This window comes from Mobula hypostoma, chromosome 1, assembly GCF_963921235.1.
Source record: "Mobula hypostoma chromosome 1, sMobHyp1.1, whole genome shotgun sequence".
Taxonomy (NCBI): Eukaryota; Metazoa; Chordata; class Chondrichthyes; order Myliobatiformes; family Myliobatidae; genus Mobula; species Mobula hypostoma.
In genome coordinates, this window is record NC_086097.1 from 89,924,841 (window position 1) to 89,946,250 (window position 21,410).

At 45.1% G+C, this 21,410-nt stretch overlaps 1 protein-coding gene across 3 annotated transcripts in view; it reads right to left on the minus strand.

Moving 5' to 3' along the window:
* Window positions 1-21,410, minus strand: part of LOC134348692 (bcl-2-modifying factor-like) — a 107,617-nt gene that overhangs the window by 40,518 nt on the left and 45,689 nt on the right. For all 3 annotated transcript variants that reach the window (XM_063052493.1, XM_063052502.1, XM_063052482.1), the window contains exon 3: window positions 8,876-9,060. In XM_063052493.1, coding sequence (XP_062908563.1) covers window positions 8,876-9,060 — 185 coding nt within the window. The remainder of the gene's footprint in view (window positions 1-8,875; window positions 9,061-21,410) is intronic.

Genomic DNA, 21,410 nt, shown 5'->3' on the forward strand with positions numbered 1-21,410 from the left:
CACACTGTAAATAGTTGGTAGTCCGCACAGAGTTGTTGATCCAAAGGGCCTGTTTCTTTCTATGACTCTAATGCTTTAACAGGACTAAACACAGAAAATTCTGCAGATGCTGGAAATCCAGAAGTAATACATACAAAATGCTGGAGGAGCTTGGCATCTATGGAGAGAAACAAACAGAGTCTGATGAAGAGTCTCAGTCCAAAACATTGACTGTTTTTCTCTCTCCATAGACGCTGCCTGACCTGCTGAGTTCTTCCAGCATTTTGTGTGTGTTGCTGTTTCAAAAACAGCCTACTAGGTGAGAGGTGATAATCGCTGGTTGTCCTTCAACAGAGCCCTGAGGGTAAAACATTGCAGAGCGAGGCTCACAGCAAAGCTTTGTAAACACAATCGCTAAGCTTTCAGGCTGGCAACATTATCACAGGTGTCTGGCAAGACTGTCAATCATTTCTCTCCTGGCAACCTAAACACAACAGAGAAATGACGTTATTTCCAGCAGAGCACAGACTAAGTAACAACAAATACTTCCTTTCAAGTGGGATTGGGGCACTTCACTTGTAGAAATCACTTGCACAGATTTAAGAGATGGACAAATGGCTTATTGTTTTTACTGCCAACCTCCCCAAAGCTAGTTTCATAATAGGTGCTGTCACAGTACTCAGACACAATCATAATTACTGATCTGATGCAGCCCAATCACAGGACTGGTAGATGCTGGGGCCTCAATAGCCAGTTTCAATACTGTGGGGTTCTTTAGTTTCACATGGCAACAGTGAGTACAGGGTACTCTGTCCTACACGTTGCATTAGTCAAAGAACTAAACAAACTTCACAAACTGCTTGGTCACACTACCCATAGTTGTACTGCTAGATCAGTCTAGCAGCATTAGTAATGACATAGATCCAGTAGCCTTGGCCAAGATCAAATCACAACGTGAGTCATTTGCAATTACTACTTGTGCCACTTGTGTCACTTTGATTACAGTCATAACTGTAGTTCAATGTGTCAGAGACAAAGCCCTGGTCACCACATGTGGCATACTAACACATTTATGGTGTTGGTCAGGGTAGCCCAAGACAATGTCAGAGTCAAGGTTAAGTTTACTGCCACACACAGTTCGAGTGTCAGGCAGTGAGTCAGTCAATGCTGGTGACCACAGGCTGCTAATTTTTTAGAAATTTATTCCTTTATGGGATGTGGACATGGATGTAAGCCAGCATTTATTGCCCATCCCTAGTTGCCCTTGAGAAGGTGTTGATGAGCGGCCTTCCTGAACTGCTGCAGCCCCTGAGGTGTAGGTACACCCACAGTGCTGTCAGGGAGGGAATTCCATGATCTTGACCCAGCGACAATGAAAGAACGGTGATATGTTTCCAAGTCAGGATGGTGAGTGACTTGGAGGGGGATTTCCAATTACCAATGGGTTATCTTCCCCACAGTTACAGTGCTGGGTGCCATATGGACCAGTCACAGGGCTGTTCGCAGCAAGGACCAAAGACCTGATTTCCACAGAGAAACTAAGAGTGACAGCTGTAGAAACATGACCCGTAGACCAGCATTGTAATTTGGCCTGGTGGGGCGCATGTATGACTCATGCAGCAACTAGTGCTGTGATTGCAGTGCTTTTGGAGGGTTGATCATCAGGATGCCATTCTGTTTTGTACAAGGGGGTTGTGGGTTTGATGTTTCTCTCCAAATAACTTTCATGTTCTTTCTTTGTTTCATAGCTATCTTGGGAAACACAAATTTCAGAGTTGTATACAGATTCATGCTTCAATAATAACAAATGAACCTAAGAACAAAGGTTCAAAGGTTAATTTTATTGTAAAAGTATGCATGTACAATGCAACCCTGGTATTCGTCTTCTCCAGATAGCCACGAAATATAGAAAAACCATGGGTGTAGTTGAAAGAAAAGACATCAACTTCCCCCCCCCAAAATATGGTACAGAAAACTGGCAAACTCAAAACCCCCAACCCCTCCCTCGCACAAAAACCAACTTATCGCCCATCTGGAAAACGGCAGCTAAAACATCAAAAACCCCAAACCCACAACTCATGGGTGAACCGACAGCACTGAAAGCGCTGGTGGCCGTGTGGGACAAACCAGGCACTTGATAGTGCTGATTGATGTATGGATCACATTGGACATTGTCATTGTATTGGTCATAACATGGGTCACACCCAACCACCCAGCTATGGTCACCGCACTTGTGACTCCACAGGTCACATCAGCTCAGCACATAACACACATTAGGCAATCAGTGCTGCTCATCACCAGCGTTACACTAGCCAATCAGAGTTGCTCACACTGGCCAGCAGGAGTGCTGTCCACCATTTGGGTCAACACACACCTGGGTCACCTTACCCACAGCGACAAGGCTGTACACCTGTCACACTATCAGTATCGGTCACCTCATAAGTTACACAAAATCTCAGCCGATATTCAGCTCACTATTTTGCTCACACCAGCTACAGTCACAGTACTGGCCAGCGCGTAGGTTGTACGAGCCACAGATACCGTGATGGTCCCCACAAGGACTTCACAAGCCCCAATCACAGTGACGGCCGCAGATTAGGTTATGCTGTGGCCCTCTCATGAGTCACACTGTCAGCTGTCTAAGTGTTCATCACCCATTTGTCACACCGGCCAGAGTCAACACTTGTTTCACTTTAGCCAGAAGCACAGGTGACGGCAACCAGAAGCACAACGTTAGCTCTATCATCATTCATGGTAACCAAGGTGAAGCTCCTCTCTGTTCTCCCCTCACTCTTCCTCCCAAGCCCCTTCTCTCCAACCTTCCCGCACACAGCTTTAACTCTGAAACCCTCCTCGCTCTCCTGTCTCCTTCTGTTTTTGCAATGACCTGCATTAGGAACATCTGGATTGCAGACCCCGGCCCCCCTCACCCCCAGGTGAGTGGTGAGGGGTGGGTTAAGGAGCCAAAGGGTTAAAGGACGCTGTTGCCTTTGTGTGGTCTCTGGAGAGGCGGCTCCTTTTGAGCGTGCCTGAGGCGGGAATACGCTGAGGTAAACACTGGCAGAGCTATTTACCAGCTCCGAGATGTGAGGAAGGAGGGGCCACATATCCCGAGCCCTCCAGCGTTTATCTCTCCTGCGTTCAGTGGCCTCACTTACAGACTGAAAGGAAAGCAGGCTGACCCTGAGACTTTGTGGCAACTCATGCCGACAGTGCAGGCGATGACTCACTAACCAAATATAGCGCAAAACATCAACACAGACATTACATGCAGCCAGGAGCAGTCACCACAGGGCTAATCTGTTGTATGCACCACTGACAAAGGCACCATTGTGTAAGAGTGCTCATCTTGGCCCGTGCTGATAAGAATTTGTTGATTAAGCAATGGAGGTTGGAGCACTTCAGGAACCCTTTGCTCAGCCATCCCATGAATCATGGGTGTTCAAAGAATTGGGTTTTTGCTTTCTTTCAAAAATCCATTCAGATTCATCTAAGTTCACACCAGCAATGCCCTGATGGTGGAGTTAGCTCACTGCCTGTTCCTCCATAACTCACCCTGCCTCATTGTGGGCAGGATGGTGTGTCTGCTGCATATAGTGGGACTAGTAATTCCCGGCTCATTTCATAGTCCGAGCAATGGTTGTGCAAGAGTCCCACTTGGCTTCCAATTAAGTCCTTGGGGGCAGGAATGAGGCGAGCATTTTGTTTCCCAGCAGGTAGTGCTCTTCTTACAAACAAGAGAAAATCTGCAAATGCTGGAAATCCGAGCTATACCCACAAAATGCTGGAGGAACTCAACAGGCCAGGCTGCATAAATGGAAAAGAGTAAACAGTCGCCATCTTGGCCCGAAATGTCAACTACATCTCTTGTTACTCTGTGTAAGAACCAAGATGGTGATCACACAGCCAAAGCTGGATGTGCTTTGAGAAAGTAGTCAGGCATGGTAACATTTTAGAGACACCTAGATAAGGAAATAGATAGGTAGGATTTAGAGCAGAGGTTCCCAACCTTTTTTCAATGCCATGGACCCCTACTATTACTGAGGAATCTGTGGACCCCAGGTTGGGAACCCCTGGTTTAGAGAGATCTCGTCCAAATGCAGGCAAATGGGATTAGTTTAGGTGGTCGGCATGGATGAGCTGGGCCAAAGGGCCTGTGCTGTATTTCTCTATGAATCTGTTACTCAGACAAAGCTAGTAGTAATATTTAAAAGACGTTTGGACAGATACAGGGACAGAGAAGGATTAGAGAAATATGGGCCAAATGCAGGCAAGTGTGCCTAGCTGAATAAACATATTGGACAACATAGGGCCAGTTTTCATGCTGTATTACAACATGGCTATGACTGTTCTTGGGTCATTCTAGGGCTCTGTCTATGCGCTCTGGATCAGGAAGAGTGAACTGGGGGATTTGACAAGCAATTTATAAAGAAAGAGGGAAAAAGCTCCCACAAGGTTGTATAAACAGGAATATATCAGGCAAATATTATCCCTAGAAAAGGTGGATAGCTCCCTGCACTCTCCACCACTGGTATTTTATCGTTATATCCTGTAGTAATCGAGATGGTACAGGTCAAATGAGGTAGATATTTTTAAATCCTTTTTCAATTCCCATTATACTATGATAGTTCCTTGTGGTCAGTAAAACGGACATTGATTGCAACACTGGGAGAGCAAGCGAAAATTTGCAATCAGTTCCTGGCATTAACACTTAAGACTCACTTTGAGAATCTGCAAAGGGTCTTGATGGTTTGCCAAAACTAAAACTAAACTGCCAATTTATGTCCTTGACTCACTCGTGGTTTTATTCTTCCATCAGTCACTGGGTCCCTTGCATTCCTGCTCTGAACACAACAGATGATTCTACAATTCTTTTCCACGTGCACTTCTCCACTCCAACTCTGGCCTTTTGTTCACTTTTGATTTCTTTATTTCCACACAATGACAGTTTTAGTTCCGGAATTCCCTCAATTAAGTGCCCCATCTCACTAATTTTCTCTCCTCTTCTTATTTATGCCCCACTATCTCTTCATGTGGCAGAGTGTGAAACATTGTCAATACTAACAGTGTGAATCACAAAGAGGGTGGTGATAGACTGCAGCTGGTAAACAGGCTGGTGGGATGGGCAAAAGGGTGGCAGATGAAGTTTAATGTGTAGAAATGTAGGCTGGGAGAAAGTGAAAGAACAGTACTGAATAAAGGAGCATTATTCAACAAGGAATTCAGAAGCAGAGGTGCACGTCACTGTAAGTGGCAAGGCAGGTTGAGAAAGCAGTTAATAAGACAGGAAAAACTCAATCTTTAGAGGCACAGAGTGTAAATGAGGGGGAATCATGACAAATCTTCACAAAACACTAGTTTGGCCATAAGTGGAACACTGTGTTCAATTCTGGTCACTTCCTTCTAGGGAGGATGTGAAGGTTTTAGATGTCTACCAGAGGAGATTTGCAGGAACGGTTCCTGGCACGAGGTGCTAAAGTCACAAAGGTTCAGACCATTTATTTTTGGAGAGGAGATGGCTGAGGGGAGATCCAGTAGAAAGGTCTGGACAGAGCAGAAAGTAGGAGGCTTGTTCCATCGATGAAGAGGGCAAATACTAGACAGAGATGAAGTGAAGAGAATTAAGGTTGAAAAATCTTACTAGAGATCTGGATTGCACTGTGCAGATATTGCACAGGCAGGTCCATTTTGGCCTTCAAGAAAAGTTGCATAAATATATGACAGAGAAAAATTTACAAGGGTGCAGAGAAGGAATTAGTGGGTGGAACTATTGATCTGCTCTTGTAGAGAGCTGGCATACACAGGATAGACTGAATGGCTTCTTTCTGTGCTAAAACCATTCTATGAGTCTGTGAAGATCCACCTGTTAAGTCACACTTGTAAATGCGAGTCACTGCTTTTTCTTCATTGGGGACATTACATGGGCTAGTTTTCTGATAATAACAGCTAGCCTACTGTACCCAAAAGACAGCTGAAAAGCATTCCAGAACAAGTTCCTACAACCAGCTGCGTAATTGTGGCCTGTTTTAATTAATGTTGGCCACTAGATAAATATTGGCCAGCATACTGGGAACATTTCCTCCAGCCCACTTTCAAAATCGTGACATGGGATCTTTTACATCCACTTGAAAGGGGAAATGGGTCCACAGTATAACATCACATAATTAGGACACAGCCTCCAATACTGAATGATTATGGGCTCATGTTTCTGAAGAGTAATTTAAAACCACAACCTTTTTTTAATTAGAAGCAAGAATTTGCTATCACAAGAAGTTTTATTTTGACATTTATGTTGTAAAAATCATGAAGAAACCACAAACCATGGGTTTTATCATTCCTGTAATAGGTAATAAAGGTCAGAATTTTTTAAAAAAAAGGTCTCTCTGGAGCCTCTATTTACATGCTAAGAGCAGAGAGAACTGCAGCCTTTTTCTTTGCACGCAAGCTGTGCTTGACTGGCACACAGCCCGCTGTCCTGGCATGAGGCTGGGTCTATTTATACTATCTGCTAATGCTGGAACAGAGTGCATGGATGGTCCCTGTGATCCCGACAGCACAGGGAGATTACACGTGTGCACCGCCAACAAGATCACTCTTCGGCAGGCCAGCCTCCAGGACTTAACTGCACCCCAGCGAGATCGGAAACAGCTTGAAATGTCTGAGTCTTGACCAGAGACCATACTCATTCCGGCAAAGAGTCGCAGAGAGTGCATATTTGGAACCATCTTTTAATTCAGAACAGTTAAGATTATGCGGTATGTAGCTGTTTGAAGAAAGCATCAAAGCCTTCCATTTTAATTCAAGTAAATAGTCCCCTAATGGAGTTAAATAGATTAAACAGAAACAGACAATTCCCACCCCCCCAACCCCAACTAGTCCACATGAGCCTCCCTTGCTCTACCTCATCTGACCTGTAAATAAGTCTTTCTATTCCTTTCCCCTCTTGCATATTTAGCTTCTATGCATAAATACAACTATCCAATCATTGCAAATAATAGTCATTTCCACAATCTAAAGGTGTTTTTCCAGAAGCTATGTTGGATTTTTTTGGGTTTTTTGTAATTATCTTAAATTTGTGAACCCTGCTGTCCCATTACCAGCATGGAAACATTTTCTCCATCTCTTCTTTATTAAGACCATTTTTAAAGAGCTAATTCATGGCTCCTTATCCCAGAAAAAAAAACCTAGATGGGCTTTCTACATAACGCTAAGAAATTTTTTTCAAAATGTATTTTTCTTTTAGAATCTTTTAATTTTGTAATGATCATAAACACACACAGTACTCCTGACTGTAGCCCAACCAAGGTCTAGTAGATTTAATATAACTTCCCTGTGTTCAATTCTAATTCCATGGAGATGAACTCAGTGTTCTGCTGATATTTGTTCTGGCCTTGCTAATTTTAATGATTTGTAAATGTATATCCCTTGATCCCTTTGCTTTCCACCCATTTCATTTTCCAAACAGCATGGGGCTCCTTATTCCCCATTTCAAAATGCACTCTCTCCCACTGATACATACTGGAATTCACTTAACTGCCGGTCTGCAAAGTATTAATGTTGTTTTGTTTTTCACTCTAGATTTTACTGAGTATTAACTCAATTTGGGTTCACTCACCAACTTTGAAATTGTATTTCTGAATCCTAAATGTTATCTTGTATGGTGAACAGCAGCGGTCCCAGTGCCAGTAGTTGAGAAGCATCATATCCCACCTTTTGCCAAGGATAACCCCTTTCCATATAAGCACTGAATGCTCCCTGTGTGCAAAGCTGTTGTAAAACGCAGGCGAGAAGCTGGTACAAATGCCCATGACACGGCTCTGCATAGGTGTTAAGAATGTATTGGTTTCAGGCAACAAACACTTGTATGTCAGGGTCAAGAGAAAGGAAGAAGGACAGAAGGAAAGAAAGTAAGAAGGGAGGGATGGAGGAAGGGAGGATGTTGATCCAGTTTCATCAGCTTTTGCTTGTTGATAGCCGACTGATCTAAATACAGATCCCTAATTCCATCACTCAGCAGCTTCCTGCCTGCTGGGTTTGTCTATCTGTAGTGATTTAATAAAGTTCTCTCACATTGAGTCAATAACCCCTCTCCCAGGTCCCAGTGTTATTCACTGAACCTCCGTCGAAATGACTGTGGCTCCCTCACACAGTCACTCTGTAAAACTAATGGCAGCAACCTGGGCTGCTGGCTACCTTTTAAAAATCATTTTCAGGATCTGGACGTCACCGACAAGGCTTGGATAAGTTATCCATCCTTACCTGCCCTGAAGATGGTGGCGAGCTGCTTTCTGCCTTCTTGAAACTTCCCACACTATCACTCAGCAGACCCCACTACCCCAGTACCCTGTGTCCCCCAGTGTATTACCAATGGCAGTAGTCCAGTTCCCTCACAAGGTCCCTCAGTAACCCCCCCCCTCCCACAGCAGCATGTGTTACTGACCATCTCTCTTTTGTGTCCATCAACTCTCTCACATTGTCACTCGGTAACACCACTTTTCCCCAGCACCGTGTCACTAGCTCTATCTCCACTGATGTTAATCCAGCTTCTTCACACTGTCACTCAGTAAAACTCTCTTCTCCAGCATCCTGTATTGACGACTGCATCTCCACTGATACCGATTCAGATTTGTGCTGCAGTTTTCTTCAGTCACATGGTATCTTGTTGCTGTAGGAACCTGAGGTAAATGATCTCCTCAGTTGGGTCCCAGTACGTTGACACCAATGCAAAAGCAATGCACCTCAAGGGCACATTTGAACAAATGTCTCAGTGACGAAGATACCTGGGAGGCAGAGTTAGCCTCTGCACAATTGCAACCATCGTTTGTCAATCATGGATGGGTTTTATTCCAACTCCACACCCTGACCCACACACGTTTTAGTTTACTTTGCAACCTACCCTTTCCACGTACGAGCTGTGGAACTGATCCCCGATCTGCCGTAGTTTCTGCCCGATCCGGACTTCCACTCTGTCCACCGGTAGCAAATCCAGCGGGATGTCATCCGCCTGATCGCCGAGGGATGCTCTGCTGGCCCGCGGCACTTCAAAAACTTCCGAAAATTGCAACCGGTGCCCTGCATTACCTAGGAGGGAAGTCAAGCAAACCATCAGCCCAGCGCAGATACAGTTCCTCTGCCCACTCACCTCCACCAGCTCCCTTCTCAATAAACTGTGCAGGGAAAATAAACTTGCTGCTTTTTCTGAGGGTTCATTAGAAGCACAGACACAGTATAAAACTGTGATCACTACATGATAAAACTGGTCAATTCTGTTCGTGGACATAACTTAAAGGATGGACCTGCAACTAGTTCAACACTTGTGACTGCATTTGTGATGAGAAAAGGCTACGTATATCAAATTGGAATTTCCCCCTCCATTAAAAATATTATTCTCTCATTCCTCTTATTATTCTGTCTTCACACAAACACAGAAATACCCACAGATACAAGTAAAAATATGCATGCATTGACATATGACTATCCGCAAATAGTTCAAAATAAAATTTCAAAACCGTTGAAATGGAGGAAAAGCAAACATGAATTTGATGATTATTATACACTTTATAGAGATTTTGAACACAGGTGTTTGGGTAAATATTTCACTCTGCCAACGGACACAAGACCCTAAGAAAACCAGAGCTGGAATAGGCCACTCGCCTCCTCGAGCCTGCCCCGAAATTCAGTCTGACCATAGCTGGCTCCTGTTAGGGATAGTGTAGCTAATGGACAGAAAATTTATTCCAAGCTCATTGTGCTTCTGACAATCAGTGAAGAAGTAAAGCGTGGATGTTAGATATTTCTTCCCCCAAACCAGCTCCCCACATTCCATACAGACTCACAGGAGTCTGGAACACAATTGCCAGCTGTGAAAGTGGTGCTGACCTCCTGCACGTTTTCACAGTTCTTGTTTGGAGCTTTAATTAATACAACTCCATTAATCCGGCATTTGACTATCTGGAAATGCTGATGGTTCAGAAGCTGGTTCACTCATTGGACTGAAATGTGAGCCAGACATCCAGGGTACAGGAAGGATGTGTGGACGGGTTTGGCGATCGCGGGTGCAGCCAGATCTGGGGTCCTGACTGTGGGTCGGAGCACAGCAGGAGCCAGGGCTGGGGTTGGGAACACTTTTTTTTTAACTACAAAAATACATTTATTTCAAGCTCTGCCACACGACAAAAGTACAACAAAAACGCTGGAAACAGCAGTAACTACAACCTTCTCATCCTCGCTTAGGGTGCAATTTATCCCCTGCACTGCCCAAGGGTCCTGGAGCACCTCCACGATGCTCGCTGTGTTCTTTCACCAGCGACGCCTGGGCACAAACATACCCCCGGAAAATTGCTGAACAGTTAGCCCAAGCAGAACCCTCAACTGCCTGCAAAGGAGGTGTAAGGCGCTCCTCCCCTCCGCTAGCCTGCAAGTCTCCTTTGGGCAAGGTGGATGATCTACTTGGCCCCTGCCCCCCACGATCAGGGTCACATGACAGCGTGGGAGCAGGTGATGGATGGCCTTATAAGCAACTGGTGCATATCACATCCCGGTTATGAGACCAGGCAGACAATCTCCGAAGAGTATTGATAATGTCTGGGGTCACTCATCTTGTAAAGGCACTGCCCAGAAAAAGGCAATGGCAGACCACTTCTGCAGAAAATATTGCCAAGAACAATCATGGTCACGGAGAGCAAAAAGATTAAGAACAACAGATGGAAAGAGAGATTAAAGACAGATGAAAGATCATGATCACCCACATAATACTTCGCGGGACACAATGATGGTGATGATGAACCCCAGGAGCAAATTTAATACAACATCCTCCTCCCACCCCTGCCCTCCATACTGGATGACCAAATAGCAATAGGGTGGGGCTAAAATGCAACCAGAAGGCCGAGGTGTAGCCCCCTCTGATATGCAAATAGGGACTGTATCCTCACACTCAAACACACAATGTACTTGTGGCACACGGTTGGCTGGGAGATCCATGTGCAGGCTTATAAACTAACAGCAAGGCACAACTCAATGAAGGTTGGGAACACCATGGGTACAGATCATGGGAAGGTTTGAGATTGAAGCCACGGTCTGGAATAAGACCATAAGATAAATAGGTACCTTAGTGATCCCCGAAGGAGATTACAGTGTCACAATAGCATTACAAGTGCACAGATATACAAATATTAGAAGAGAAGAAAGAAAGAATGAAAAAATAAGTTACCTGAAACAGTCTAACGGGGGGGGGGGGGGGGTCATCACTTCCCTGGCTATAGGTTGGCTCATTATAGAGCCTAATGGCTGAGGGTGAGAATGACCTCATATAGCACTCTTTGGAGCAGCACAGTTGTCTTAGTCTATTACTGAAAGTGCTCCTCTGTTCAGCCAAGGTGGCATGCAGAAGTTGAGATACATTCTCCAGAATTGCCAAGATTTTCCAGAGGGTCCTTTGTTCTATCACAGCCTTCAGTGTGTCCAGTTTGTCTCCTATAACAGCCTTTCTAATCTGCTTATTGAGCCCGTTGGCATCACCCGTATTGATGCCATTGACCCAGCACACCACTGCATAGAAGATTGTACTGGCAACAACAGACTGGTAGAACTTGTGAAGGAGAGGCCTGCACACTCCAAAGGACCTCAGTGACTCTGGTCTTTCCTGTATACAGCCTCAATGTTGGTGCTCCATTCAAGTCTGTCATCCAGGTTTATTCACCCTCCCGTCCTCCCTTTATGCACCCAACTATTGCTGAGTCATCAGAGAATTTCTGCAGATGACATGACTCAGTGTTGTATCTCAATATATATGGAATGACTGTATATTTCTCTCTCCCTTTAAGCTCATCAGGTTAACTGGAAAGAAATATTATACTGCTGTTAAGATGTAAAAAATGAAATAAAGAATGTGTTTTTGCGTTGGCAAGGGTTACATACTATGTTCCAGATGTCCACTGGTCCAGCAAAACAAAACTCTGGAGAGTGCTGTGTTATCACAATTTTATTACAAAGAAATAAAGCTTTGAGTGATGATCCAGGCTTATTTTCTTTTTACTCTCTTTGCCTGTTCCAAAACATTGCTGACTTCCAGTGCGAGGTGAGGATGGAGGATGGAGTGAACAGTACTAGGCAGTGGTGGAAACATTTGGTTAAGATGCTCGTCCCTCTATTCTAGGATGACTTGATGGGTTATACTCCATCTGGGTACCCTCCAACCTGATGTCATGAATATCAAATTCTCCTTCCGAATGACAAATTTCCACCCCCCCCACTTTATTCCCCACTCTGACCTTTCACTTCTTCTCACCTGCCTATTACTTCCACCTGGGTCCCCTCCCCCTCCTACTGTCCACTCTCCTCTCCTATCGGATTCTTTCTTCTCCACCCACGGTGGCTTCACCTATCACCTTCCAGCTAGCCTCCTTCCCTTCCCCTCAATCTTTTTATTCAGGCATCCTCCCCCTTCCTTTTCAATCATGATGAAGGGCCTCGGCTCGAAACATCGACTGTTTACTCTTTTCCATAGATCCTGCCTGGCCTACAGAGTTCCTCCAGCATTTTGTGTATGTTGCCTTGGCTTTTCTTCACCTCTCCTTGAATTTTGAAAAGTTTACAGACAGCGTGGAACCATATTTAAAATCTTTGTCCTCACAAGTGGGGAATCCAGCAATTCTGATACCAGATGTATACTTCTGTTACATGTAAATGATTATAAAACAGATCTCTTACACGCACGCACGCGCGCGCGCACACACACACACACACACACACACACACACACACACACACACAGTCTGATTACAATGTCATCCCTGACTTTGGGAGCTTTACAGGGAATTATACTCTGGTGATGAGAGGCCTCTGGCTAAGGAAGGGCCGAGCTCGAAGAAGCAGCCGCGGCTGGAGGCCAACACGGCCTCGGGCTCGAGTTTGGTGGGGGCGGCGATGGGCGGTGCCATGGCGGCCAGCGAGAACAAACTGGAGGAGAGGCTGTACTCGGTGCTGTCGCAAGATCGAAGAAGATGGAGGTGCATAGCTGCCAGCCCCGGATTCGGGACGGCACCCACTGACTGACTGATGAGAGGCTGGTGTAAGAAAAACATACAGCAGCCATTCCACAGATAGCAAGCTCCCACACAACCAGCAAACATACAAATGGACAGATAATTCATGTTGAGATGTCAAATCAAGGAGAAGGCAGAATAATAGGGAATCACCTCTGAGGTGTTGTTCCTACATTCAACCAAGGAGCCAGTGGTTTAACTTCCCATTTGAGAGAGAGTGCCTCCAATCTTATAGACTGCACTGTTGTCTAGACCAGGCTGCTGACAGAGTTTCCGCAGGGATATTGTTACATTCAGTGCCCATAAGAAGTATTCAACCGCCCCCCAGAAGTTTCCATGTTTTAATGTTTTACAACATTGAATCAGAGTGGATTTAATTTGGCCTTTTTTGCCATTGATCAACAGAAAAAGACTCTTTTGTGTCAAAATAAAAATACTTTGTAGAGCTCTGTTTTCACTTTGAGTCTTTTTCTGTTGATCAGTGTAAAAAAATAGCCAAATTAAGTCCACTCTGATTCAATGTTGTAAAACAACAAAACGTGAAAACTTCCAAGGGTGGTGGGGGTGGGGGAGAAGGTGGTGAATGCTTTTTTATAGGCACTGTAACGAGGATGCCTAAGATTTTTGCATAGTGCCGTTTTTGTCAACGTGGAGCGGAGAGCAAGTTTGTAAGTCTGGTGGGAGCAAAGGATGTTGGGAATGGTGAGGGTGGGGCACCATGGAAGGGGTGTGGGAAAGATGGTAGAGAAACAGTGCTGGGGCAGGGGGTGGCATGGACGCAGACACACCCAGGCCTGAGACACCAGACAAGGTCATTTAATTCCAAAGATTTACTGATCATTACAGAATGTTTCTCAGGTGCTTTCCCACCCTCCCCCTTTTCCTCAACCATGATTCCCCTCTCCCTGCCCCCTTCCCACTCTCAGTCCACAATAGAGACCCAGATCAGAATCAGGTTTATCATCACTCACATATGTCATGAAATTTGTTTTTTTTTGTGGCAGCAGGACAGTGCAAAATATAAAATTACTACAGTATTGTGCAAAAGTCTAGGCACCCTAGCTACAGCATGTATAGTGCTTATAAAAAATATTCACCCTATTTGGAAGTTTTTTCAAGTGATCAGTGTCAAAAGAGTCAAATTAAACCCACTGTGATTCAATGTTGTAAAACAATAAAACATGAAAACTTTCAGAGCTGGGCCGAGGTGGGGGTAGGGGAAATAATTTTTATATGTGCCTAAGACTTTTGCACAGCAATGTATTTTGACTCAGGAAGGGAGAATTCCCACCACTGAGTCATGGCTGATGGAGAGTCAGTTTGTTTTTGAGAAAAGAAGCTCTTGGCTCTGAAAGGAAATTCAGATCTTATATTTTTTTACATGTTCACTTCCCTTACTAAGTCTGTTTTACAAGTAATACAAGTTTGTCCAGATGGCAAAAGCAGCCAGGAATGAGGATGAGAAATGCACTCAGAATGCCAACCTGAACTGAGTCATAGAGTCATAGAGCACTACAGCACAGAAACAGGCCTTTTGGCCCATCTAGTCCATGCTGACCTGCCTTGTTCCATCCACCTGCACATGGAACTTAGCCCTCTGTACTTTTCCCATCCAAGTACCGATCCAAATATCTCTTAAATGTTGAAATGAAACCGGCATCCACCACTTCCGCTGCCAACTCGTTCCACACTCTCACCAGCCTCAGAGTGAAGAAGTCCCCCCTCATGTTCCTTTTAAACATTTCATCTTTCACCCTTAACCCATGATCTCTAGTTCTAGTCCCACACAACCTCAGTGGAAAAAGCCAGCTTGCACGTACCCTCTTAATTTTGTATACGTCTATCAAATATCCCCTCAATCTTCTAAACTCCAAGGAATAAAGCTCTAATCTCTTCAACCTTTCCCTATAACTCAAGTGTTCAAGTCCCGGCAACATCGTTGTAAATTTTCTTTATACTCTTTCAATCTTATTAATAACTTTCCTGTAGGTACTGCACTCAATACCAACATCCAATACAGCTTCAAAATTACATCCCAACTCCTGTATACAATACTTTGATTTATGAAGGCCAATATGCCAAAAGTTCTTTTTATGCCCCTAACTGCCTGTGACATCCCATTCAAAGAATTTGTATTCCCCGTATTCCCAGATCTCTTTGTTCTACTGCTTTCCTCTGTGCCCTACACGGAGGAAAGCAGTAAGCCCTACCCTGGATTGTCCTCCTAAAGTACAGGTTTCTCTCGCCATCCGAAGGTAGAGCGTTCCTATGAAATGGTTCGTAAGCCGGAATGTCATAAAGCGAAGAAGCCATTACCATTTACTTATACGGGACAATTTTGTGAGCGTTCGCAGACCCAAAAATAACCTACCAAATCATGCCAAATAACACATAAAACCTAAAATAACAGTAACATATAATAAAAGTAGGAATGATATGATAAATACACAGCCTATATAAAGTAGAAATACTTTTCCACAATCATTGCCTGCACTGTTCTCCGTAACGAAAATCTCATGCAAGTGCTCTCGGCAGAAACACTCTCTCCAGTAACCTTTAAGCTATGAAGCTGCCAAACCATAGCAAATAACACGTAAAAATACGCAGCCTATATAAAGTAGAAATAATGTATCTACAGTGTAGTATCACTTACCAGAATCGGGAAGACAGCTTGCCAAGCACATTGATGATGGTGTGTTAAGACTGAGTCGTCGAAGTTTGGGTGGTGCAATGGCCCCCACCCTCCCGGCAGCGACCTGATACCGATCCGCGAAGCATGCAGGGGTACAGTGGTAGCCGGGAGGCACACAGCACATCTTTACGAAAAAAGCCACAATAAATATGCTAATTAATTAGGTGCCGCCCGGCACGTAAATGTTGGCCCAGATCAGAGGCGACGCAATCGGCAATCGCCTCTGATCTGGGCCGACATTTACGTGCCGGGTGGCACCTAATTAATTAGCTTGTTTATTTCGGCTTTTTTTTCTCAAAGATGTGCTGGGTGCGTCTCGGCTACCGCCACATTCTCCGCGAATTGGTATCTGTCTGCGGCCCGGGGGTTGGGGTGGTGGGACACTGAGGTGTCGTCTATTTCCATCAGGGCAGGCAGCTCATCTTCTCCTATGTCTGCCTGCCTCGATGTCGAAGGTTGAGGTTCGTCGTCTGTTGTGGCTGATGTGGAAGGCTTGAAAAATGACAGTATGCTTGACTGCTTAGCCTCGCGCATTTTTCTATCATACAGTTCTTTGTAAGCACTCAAACCATCCTGCAAATATGCCCTAAACCGATGTACCCTTTCAAAATTAAAGTCGTACTTTATCATTGCAGCGAAAATCTCATGCAGTTGCCTCACATTCCGTTCCTGGACGACTTCACTTTCGCTACTGCATTCGGTGTCGATTGTTATCCTTTCCTCTTCCAATTGCATCAGCTCTTCATCTATCAGTTCTTGATCGTGGGATGCCAAAACCTCTTCAACATCATCTTCGTCAGCTTCCACAAGCCAAATTCACTTTGTCCTTATTTCATTCACCACGACCGAAATGCTTAATTATGTCTAGTTTTATGCTAAGTGTAACACCCTTACGAGCTCTTTTAGGCTTTTCCGATACCTTAGAACTCATCTTGCAAACGGCTGCTCACAGGCACGTGTTTAAGCAATGCCGGCTAGAATGCAGTTCCGAATTCGGGGGAGAGCGGCTGCTCGGGGCGCGCGCTGCCTTTTATTGGGGGCTGATTTTTTCGCGCGCTGCCTTTCTTCGTAACAGTGAAAACACCTTCTGTTAGCGAAAACAGGGAAGTAATGTAGGTCTTTCGTAACAGTGAGGTTTCGTAAAGTGAACGTTCAAAAAGCAGGGGACACCTGTACAATGCCTTACAGTCATCTGCATTAAAATTCAGCGCATTTCTCCAGGTGGTCCAGGTCCCACTGCAGGCTTTGGTAGGCTTCCTCGCTGTTCACTACACCCCCGGTCTTGCTGTCATCCACAAATTTGCTGATCCAATTTATCACGTTATCATCAAGATCATTGAAATAGATGACAAGCCACAATGCACTCAATACTGATCCCTGCAGCACACCACCAGTCACAAAGGCAACCATCTACTACTACTCTCTGGCTTCTTCTGCGAAGCAAAATGTTGAATCCAACTGACTTCCTGAATGCCAAATGACTGAATATTCTTGACTAATCTCCCACATAGGATATTGTCAAAGCACTTCCTCATATCCAGTGGACAACATCCACTGCTTTGCCTTCATTAGCCTTCCTGGTAAACTCCTTGAAAAACTTTTATAAGATTGGTTTGCTACGACCTACCATGCACAAGGCCATGTTGACTATCCCTAACCAGTCCATGTTTATACAAATACTTACATGTACAGTTCCTTAGACACCCCCGCCTTCCAATAACTTACCCACTACTGATGTCAGTCTCACCGACCTATAATTTCCTGGCTTATTCTTAGAGCCTTTCTTAAATAATGGTACAACATTAGCTATACTCCAATTGTCCGGCACTTCACCCGTGGCTAGGGACATTTTAAATACCACTGCTAGGGCCCCTCCAATTTCTGCACTAGCTTTCCACAAATCTACGGGAACACCTGAGGAATTGTCCACACTAACTTGCCTCAAGACAGCATCCACCTCCTCCTCTGTAACCTGTAAAGGGTCCATGACCTTGCCGCTGCTTTGCCTCATGTCTATGGACTAGTCTGCCCCTTGAGTCTCCTTTCAAGATCTCCTTCGGCACAGATGATCACACTGATCTTCAAGAGGACCAATTTTATCCTTGCTAACCTTTTGCTCTTAATGTATCTCTAGAACCCTTAGAACCCAATCCTGAGGATCAGATCAATCCTTCTCCATAATTATCTTGAAACTAATGCGTAGGTGACTTCCTCTCATAGCTTAACCTCGGTCTAGAGTCTAGACTCTAGATGCTTCCCTTCATATTCTCAGCTGATTAAAAAGTGGCTGGGGAGTGCCATTATTGAGGTGCTTGTCTTGCACTCTTTAAAAACATAAGAATCAATGGACATAAGAAATAGAACTAAGGAGTTGGCAGCATCATGTAAAGGCATTTGCTTTATGATTAACTCATCACAAACATATTGCTCTATTTCAGTCCTGCTCCCCTGACCTGGAACAAATGGCAGTCAAGTGTCGTGCATTCTATCTGCCGAGAGAGTTCTCTGCTGTTATTCTGGCAGTGGTGTGTATTTAAGTTCAAGTTCAAGTTTATTTGTCATGCAACTATACCTGAACACTCATGAATACAGCCAACCGAAACAGTGTTCCTCTGGGACCAAAGTGCAAAACACAGTCCCAAGTCATACACAGCATAAGGCACGTATAAGATAGCAAGTAAACAAACAGTCACATAGCTATATAGAATATGTATAGTCCAAGTCCTTGAGTGACATGTCCTGTAATGGGTGGCACATTAGCATAGTGGTTAGCACAATGCTTTACAGAACCAGCGACCTGGGTTCAATTCCCACTGCTGCCTGTAAGGAGTTTGTACATTCTTCCCATGACCGTGTAGGTTTCCTCCGGGTGCTCTAGTTTCCTCTTGCAGTCCAAACACATACCGGTTCATAGGTTAATTGGTTATTGTAAATTATCCCGAGATTAGGCTAGGATTAAATTGGGGGATCGCTGGGCCAGAAAGGCCCACTCCGCGCTGTAAAGATAAATAAAATTTGATGGGGCATGGGTGTGATCGGCAAGATCAAGCAGCTCTCAGCAGTCTACAGACGAATGTGCGCACACATGAACGCAATACAACTTGCTATTCTACGATCAAGCACTGGATGGCAGCACTGATGGGAGTGGCCAGCCCCTAACTCAGCATGCACACCACGCTACACTACTTCTGGCAACTCCTCTCCTGGACTGCTGCAACAGGCAAGCCGTGTCTTGCGGCCTAGTCCTCGCTACAACCGAGGCCACGCAGCCCTCCTGCCGTGGGTCTCACCAATAAACAAGTACTTGCAGCATTTTAAATTACCAATGTCCAACAGGGTCTTGTGATTGCAAGAGAAACATGCAAGACAATCACTCTCTGTTGGATTGTACGCCGCCTTCTCAGATCAACTGCAATGCCTTCCTGCAGCAGGCAAAATAACAATGCGCACCAAGCCCAGCTCCTCCACCAATGAGGGACTCGCTGATGGTGTAGACCTGCAGTACTTGGAAGTTCTGAATGTCCAGCATTGTTTTGAAATCCTAAAAAAGACAAGAACACCCTTGGTTGGCCCCTGAGAGGCTGCTGCATCCAAACACATCGCTATCTTAATGGAATTTGTCATTTTACCACTGACAAATGTGTGGGGGAGCAGAGCATTGTGATCAACAGTCATGAGAGAGTGCACCATGATGCCATCCTGATCATCAGTGGGGGAGGGGGGTCTTCAAAAAGGCCAGCTTGAAGAAGTCTCTGCCAGACTACTACCAACATATCACCTGCAGAACCAGGGGAGCCATCACACTCAACCACCACTACACAACCATCAAGAACGCTTACTGTGCCATCCCGTGCCCGAACTTGGGCAAGTCTGATCATCTGGCTGTACTTCTACTCACGGAGACTGAGGACCACATCGCCAATGGTGAGGACCACAAAGGTATGGTCAAGACAGGTGGAGGAGAGTTTGCAGGACTGCTTTGAATCAATGGACTGGACCATATTCAGGGATTCATCTTCTGATCTGAATGAATATGCCATAGCCGTCACCAACTTCATTGGTACTGGCGTGGATGAGTATGTGTTTTCCCAATCCAGAAGCCCTGGATGTACTAGAGATTTACAACCTGCTGAGGGCTAGATCTGTGGCACTCAAGACCAGCAATGCACATTCCTAGAAGAAGTCCAGGTTCAACCTACATTAGGCCATTGTAAGTGTGAGAAGGCTATTCCCTGTGGAAATAGAGAGAAATGTATGCACAACAGTTGTGACACAGGGTCTGTACACCATTACTTGCTGTAAGGTGAAACTTCACAGCATAAAGGGTGGTCATGTTTCTCTCCCCAGTGAGCTCAACACCTTTCAAAGGGACAATTATGCCACACTCATGCAAATCCCCACTGCATCTGGCGATCCTGTGATACCTGTCTCAGAGGTTGATGTCGAAACATCCTTAAGAGGGTGAACCTTCACAAGGCCTCTGTCTCCAATGGTGCACCTGTCAGGGTTCTGAAAACCTGTGCCGACCAACTGGCTTGTGTGTTCAGTGACATCTTCCGCCTCTCACTGCTGAGGTGTGAGGTTGCACCCGCTTCAAAAGGGCAGCAATCACACGGTGCATCAGAGGAGCAGCGTGAGCAGCCTCAATTACTGCCACCTGTAACATTCATATCCACTGTGATCTAGGGTGATCCAGAAGCTGATTACTCCTTCCTGAGCAAAGACATGGACCACTGTAATTTGCCCACTGTCACAACAGGTCTACAGCTGATGCAATCTGACTGGCTCTCCACTGTGCTTTGGAACATCCAGACAACAGTAAAGCAATATGTCAAGCTACTGTTTGTCGATAACAGTTCAGCAACAACACCATTATGCCCTGAGTATTAATCACAAAGCTTCAAAACCTGACTTTGGCCTGCCCGGTAACAACACTGTTGTTGGTAGAATCTGAAGGCGTACAGGAGTGAGATATACTAGCGGGTTGACTGATGTCACAACAACAAAACTCACACTCAGTGTCAGCAGAAGCAAGGAATTGATTGTGGACTTCAGTAAAGGGGAAATCAGGAGATCATGCACCAGTCCACACTGTGGAAAGGTGAGCAGTTTCAAGTCTCTGGGCATTAATACCTTGGAGGAACTCTCCTGCGCCCAAAATATTGATGCAATCGTGAAGAAGTCACACCAGCGGCTCTACTTCATTATTAGTTTGAAGAGATTTGGTACGTCACCAAAGACTCCTGCAAATTTCTACAGATGCACAGCGGAGAACATTCTGACTGGTTTCATCACAGTCTGGTATGGAGACTTCAACGCCCAGGATCACAAGAGGATTGTAAGCTCAGCCAGCTGCTATATTTTACATATATAAATAAAAGTCTTGTGAGACCATGGATTTGTGCCTTGGAAGATTTCCAGGCAAGGTTGTATGGAAGACCGAGACCGGCAGTTGCCCATGCTGCAAGTCTCCCCTCTCCACGCCACCAAGGGAAGGGCCGATACAGCTTGGAAACGCTGTCGTCGCAGAGCACTGTGCGGTTAAATGCCTTGCTCAAGGACACAACACGGTGCCTCAGCTGAGGCTCGAACTAGCGACCTTCAGATCACTAGACCGACGCCTTGACCACTTGGCCACGCGCCAACACAACTTTTGATGCCTTTAATAGTCATGAACCACCCGGACATGCCCTCTT